The sequence below is a fragment of the Hydra vulgaris genome, chromosome 11 (genome assembly GCF_038396675.1).
Source record: "Hydra vulgaris chromosome 11, alternate assembly HydraT2T_AEP".
NCBI classification, from domain to species: Eukaryota; Metazoa; Cnidaria; class Hydrozoa; order Anthoathecata; family Hydridae; genus Hydra; species Hydra vulgaris.
The window spans coordinates 38,504,001-38,510,000 of NC_088930.1; the positions used below are offsets into that span (position 1 = coordinate 38,504,001).

Sequence of the window (6,000 nt, forward strand, 5' to 3'; positions counted from 1 at the left end):
AGTATTTAAAAAAAAACATTTTCTCTTTAAGTTCTAGTTCAATAAAAAATGTAGGAAAAAAAATATGCAGTTAATAATTTAATATTTATAGTATTTTTGTAATAATATATAGTTATATTATTAACTATGTAATAAATATATAGTAAATAATACAACAATTATTCAGCTGCAGTTATGGGTTTATAATTGAAATTATTTACTTAACTGTGTATAACTGTTATTAGAAAGTTATCACATTGTTGTTTAAAGCTGTGTGATTAGTGACTATACTCTTTAAAATATATTAGTGAAGTTTACTATGTGATTCTTGTTTTTGTCATTGAATTATGTAATAGTATTTTTTTGTATAATTATATTTACTTATTAGTGCACTCAACTTGATCAATTATATGATAAATGGTATGATAATCAAGTTAAAAATGTGCTTATCCAGCCAATTATTGATAACAAAAATGAGGTATTAATGAAATTGTGTATTTTTGAGCTAATTTAAATCTAATAAAAAGACATGTGTAACATTATAAAGTTCTAGTTTCTGTCTTACAATTTTTTTAATTTGTTGCAAAATTTTTCTGTAAAATTTGAATTAAGACTAAAAAACTGAAGTTTTTTCACTTATAATTTTTTTAAATTATTCATAACATGGTTTATAACATGATTTGAAGAAATATACAAAGTAAAAATAATTTTATTAATTATTATTAATAGTTAAAAAAATTATTAGTTAAAAAAAAGTTGGTTAAAAAATATTGATAATTAAAAAAAAAGTACTTATTGATGTTATGAAACTTATGCCAATATGTCTTAGACCAATTTAATAAAACAATTTATAACTAAATTATAAAATCATAATACAATTTTTTCATGAAATTTCTCCATTGTTTAAATTTATGATTAAAGTGCATTTAACCATTATTTCTGTAACATTATTTTTACGGCATAACATTTTATAATAGCATAACATTTAAAAATCACATAATTCCAAATTGGTGATTTATGATTACAAATGACATTTTAATTTTTAATGTTAAACGTTTTTTAGTTAACAGCATTAATTGTTGGAATTAATCATAAATCAGGAGGATTCACAAATGATGATCAGCAGGTTTTAAAATATTTTTTATAATTTTTTGTTTTTTGTGATACTATTATCACAGTAACAAGTGTACCAAGTGTTATAAATTTTTTAATAATTATAAAATTAGATATTTGTTATGCTTTTCAAAGTTATACATATAATCTATATATTCTGTAAAAAATATAGGTTATGTAGAGTACTTAATAGTGTGTTTAATAGAGTAAGTTATATATTCAATGGTGTGTTCAATAGACTAAGTTAATGTGTTCAATAGTGTGTTCAATAGAGTAAGTTAGTGCCAAGCGGCACAGAATGTCTGCTGGGCATCTTAAGGATGTCCTATGAACTTTTGATGTCCATAAGATGCTGTATAGGCGTTCCGTGGACATCTGTGCTTACTGGGTGTATTTAGTAGTGTGTGCAATAGAGTAAGTGGGTATTAGCCAGGAATATATTTTTTACCACATTTTTACAATATTTACAATATTGGGAATAATTATTATTGTTTTACAAAATATTGGAATTTTTTATTAATATTGTCCTATTACTTCAACAAAAAAAAACAAAAAAAAAAACATAATTGAATTTTGGGAATTTTGAATCCATTGGAAATTCAGCGGTATATGCGGTGCCATTGGGGTGGCTGACATACTACAATAGTGTGTTCAATAGAGTACGTTTGTGTATTTTTGCCACTATTTTAAGTCATTTTTACCTTAATTTTTTATAGACGAAAAGTATTAAGAAATGTCTCAATGTAAAAACAGATTAATAAAAAGTAGGACTACCTCTAGCAGAATATGTAATATATATTTTGTTTGATGACATCCTTGTGAGAGGGTTTTTAATGCATCAGTTTGAAAAAAATATTTTTTACTAATTTAAAACTTTCTAATTTTTAAATAATAAGCTAGTTTTAGAGACTTTAAAAACATGGTTCATTAGAATTTATTTTGAATCTAACAGTAATGTTTATATTTTATTATGGTGTAAAATAAGAAAGCTATTTAATAAATAAAAATGGTTGCTAGTTAATGAAATAATAATTTATTATACATGTCAATAATTGAAAATCATTTATTGCATTAAGTGGCTAGAAGCAAACAGTAAGTGTTTACTTTTTCAATTACTTCGTTCAGTAATTAATAAAATAATAATCTATGGTATTACTCCTTTTAAATTCTCTTCTATTTCTATAAATGTCATTTTTCTCTGTTAATATGTCATCAATAAAATGCTAATCAATAATTGATATTATTAGATGGTCGCAGCATTCACATGTCATTGAAAGTTATTAGAATATATAGAAAAAAAATCTCCAATGGGTTTGCCAACCAGCTTATTTAAGTCATATTTTGCAAACACAGAACTTTTGAATATAATATCATGTTAAACATAACTAAAAATATGTATTGAAATCATACAATGAATTATCAAAGTGTTGATAAATAAATTAAACTTTCTGAATGTTGAGTGAAATTAGGCTAACTTACTGTATTTGTATTTTCAAGTGTATATCATTTATAAGAACCATACAAGTTTTATATTTTTCAGTTTGTTGTGTCTTTAGGCAGGAATTGGATTTTTATCCTTTTGTGCTGTGTGCATTAACAATGCAAAATTGTTTGAACTTTCTAAACAAGAATTTGACCGTAACAAAGTAAGTTGTAAACTGTGGAATTACTTAAATAAGTTAAAAAATTTTAAATTCTTATGAAAAAACATTTTTTTTGTGTGTTTAAAGTCATTATTGGAGTTAGCTCACTGTGTATTTGAAGAACAGATATCTCTTACTGATCTTAGTCAAAAGATTCTTGACAAGGCTACTACAATGTTCCAATGTAAAAAGAGTTCACTGATGTTAATTGAAGATCCTAAAGAAACAGATGAGGTTAGATATTTATTAATTTTTTAAACCAAAAAAAACACTTACTCGTCATCATCATCTTCATCATCATCATCATCATCATCATCATCATCATCATCATCATCATCATCATCATCATCATCATCATCATCATCATCATCATCATCATCATCATTATCATCATCATCATCATCATCATCATCATCATCATCATCATTATCATCATAATCAACATTTAATTAATTTTATATTCAGCAAAAATAAGAATAAATAAGAATGCATTTAAGTATTTTTTCTTTTACCTTTTTAGATCTTCACACAGTTATTTCAGCTGACAGCTACTGACAACAAAGAGGAATATCGATATTCAAAGTATTTTTTGTTTCTTAAAAAAGAATTTCAAAAATATTTGTTTAAAATAAGTATACAATGTACAATTTAAATAACTTTAAGACTGCATAGAGATACTTAAGCTTAAAAAATTACTTTTTCTTGCTATTAATCACAAACCTTTTCTTTAAAAAAGATTTTTGAATAAAGTGGCACTTATAGAGATATTAAGTTATTAGGAATGTATTTCTACTGGTATTTGTTAATCAAAACATATTTCTTTGAATGTGCTATATTTTTATATATTTTGTTTAAACTATTTGATGAATGTATTAAAAACGAAAAGTTTCAAAAAAAAATAAATTTTTCTATTCATTTAAATTTAATACAAATTTCTCTATTAATTTAAATTTAAAAATAAATCAAAGTCATCTGATTTGTTGTTGTCAAAATTTTAATGCAAGTTAATATTTAATATTATACTATAATCTTTCTTGTTTGAATCAAACTTTTTCATTTGGTTTTAATTACTATGGTTTTTGTTTTTTTTCCTTCTATTTTTTCTGCTTCTTTTAAAGAATTTTCTCAATCAAGTATTTTTAATAATTATGGCTGATCATAACAGTATCATATTTAATACTTAGTTTATAAAATAACTTTAAGTTGTTCTTAAAGTTTAAGGATTTCGTTTAAGAATTATTTAACATCAAGATATGCTATTATTTAATATAGCTGTGAAAAATTTACTAAACTAGCTTAAATAAAAATGATTTAGATAATTAAAATAGTGTTTTTAACCCCCATTGTTAATTAGATCTTAATAATAAGAGTTACAAAAGCACTTCTTAATATGTGAGCAGGACTGGTCTCTACACTCTTGCCAAAATGTTGTAAAGCTTAAACAGGTGTAACATTGTGGTATTAAGACTATCACATCAAATAGACTCACATCACACCATGGTGGGCATATTTTGTGGTCTACCACAAAATATGCCGTACACAAAGTTAAACAGTTAAAGATTTTAGGTTACAAGATGATGTCATTGAGGAATATAAAAATATCATTGAGCAATATTAACAAATTGTTGTCATTCTAAAATCACACTAGTCATCAAGCTGGGTGCATTCATACTCCTAATTTTTTAATTCAGAGTTACTGCATTAAAATGAAATGACTTCACCAAGAGAGATTTTAATTGAATTCAAGTTAATGTTCATGTTTGAAAAACTAGAATTCAATTAAATAAATTGGCTTTTTTTTAACAATAATTTTTAAACCTCTATCAACCTTTCAAAATTTTATAAAATTGAATGTTTACAGACTAGAGATTAATTTTTATAAAATAGAATCATTTTACTCTCGATTCTTTTCTAAATAAATGTGGTAATTAGTTTAATGAAGTATTTAAATGGCTTATGATTTTTAATTTTGTTTAATTTATTTCAGGCTTGGGTAAAAAACCTATTTAAAACTAGGTCAATTTATAGCTAATCAAATTATAGCCAATCAAATTACTGCCAAACCAATTAGTACCTAATTAAATTAATAACTACAAAAAGTTTGTTTTTATATTCTAATCTGATATATTATAAAATATTTAGATTTCAAAGAGACAGCATTGTATTTTCTTCTTATTTTGATCCATTTTTTGATACTCTTGCTGATTCTGTAGCTTTGAAAAATCGAAAGGTAAATATATATTTTTTATACGGTTTGTATTATTATTATTTTTATATGGTTTATATATATTATTACATATTTTTGTATGGTTTATTTTATATGATTATATATTTTTTATATGGTTTATGTTTGTGTATCATTACTTTGTTTATATTGACTTTTGGTTATTATAAGATATAAAATAAATCAGTATAATCAACAATTACTTTAAAGATAATATATTTTAAAACATAAGCAAAAAATAAAGCATTAGTCTTAGTTATGTTATTAATTGTTTTTAAGCTTATGAAAAGTTAAAAAAGCTAATTACCATTATAATTTAGAAAAATATATATTTTTTTAAATTAAATATTTTTTGTAATTCATTTCATTTCATTTTAACTCTTTTTATTTTTTTTTATATTTATTTGCGATATATACTTTTTTTTTTGAAATTATTTATTGCGATATATACTTTTTTTTTTTAAATTAGGCAAACTAAGTTTGTGCTAGTTAATGTAATGTAATTAAATTTTAGGCAGTTCAAATTTAAATTGTTCATTATATAGTTTTATGATGTTGTTATAAATTATAAATTATAATATATATATATATATATATATATATATATATATATATATATATATATATATATATATATATATGTGTGTATATATATATGTGTGTATATATATATATATATATATATATATATATATATATATATATATATATATATATATGTTTGTATATATATATATACAAATATACTACTGTGATCAAAAAGTAAGGTGAATTTTTAATTTAAACTTCCCGCCTTATTCGAATCGTCCAATCTTTTTTATTTTTAAGTTAGTAGGAATGTCATTAACATTTGCGCCAAATTACATGTCAAACTCATAATTATTATTTTTTGTTTACGCTTGTTTCTGAAGTACCAAAAGTGCATTCGGCGATTTTCACGATGTCTAATTTTGTTGAGCAAAGAAGTGCTGTTAAATTTTGTTTGCGGAATGATATTTCTGCTTCTGAAACGTATCGAATGTTGCAAAAGGCCTTCGGTGA

General features: G+C 23.0%; 1 protein-coding gene across 6 annotated transcripts in view; it reads left to right on the forward strand.

The window, feature by feature from the left end:
* The window catches only part of LOC100201911 (dual 3',5'-cyclic-AMP and -GMP phosphodiesterase 11A), a 69,531-nt gene that overhangs the window by 32,746 nt on the left and 30,785 nt on the right, over positions 1-6,000 (forward strand). For all 6 annotated transcript variants that reach the window (XM_065811008.1, XM_065811011.1, XM_065811009.1 and 3 more), the window contains 6 exons: positions 368-457; positions 1,043-1,105; positions 2,649-2,738; positions 2,823-2,969; positions 3,256-3,317; positions 4,878-4,965. In XM_065811008.1, the coding sequence (XP_065667080.1) occupies positions 368-457; positions 1,043-1,105; positions 2,649-2,738; positions 2,823-2,969; positions 3,256-3,317; positions 4,878-4,965 (540 nt within the window). The remainder of the gene's footprint in view (positions 1-367; positions 458-1,042; positions 1,106-2,648; positions 2,739-2,822; positions 2,970-3,255; positions 3,318-4,877; positions 4,966-6,000) is intronic.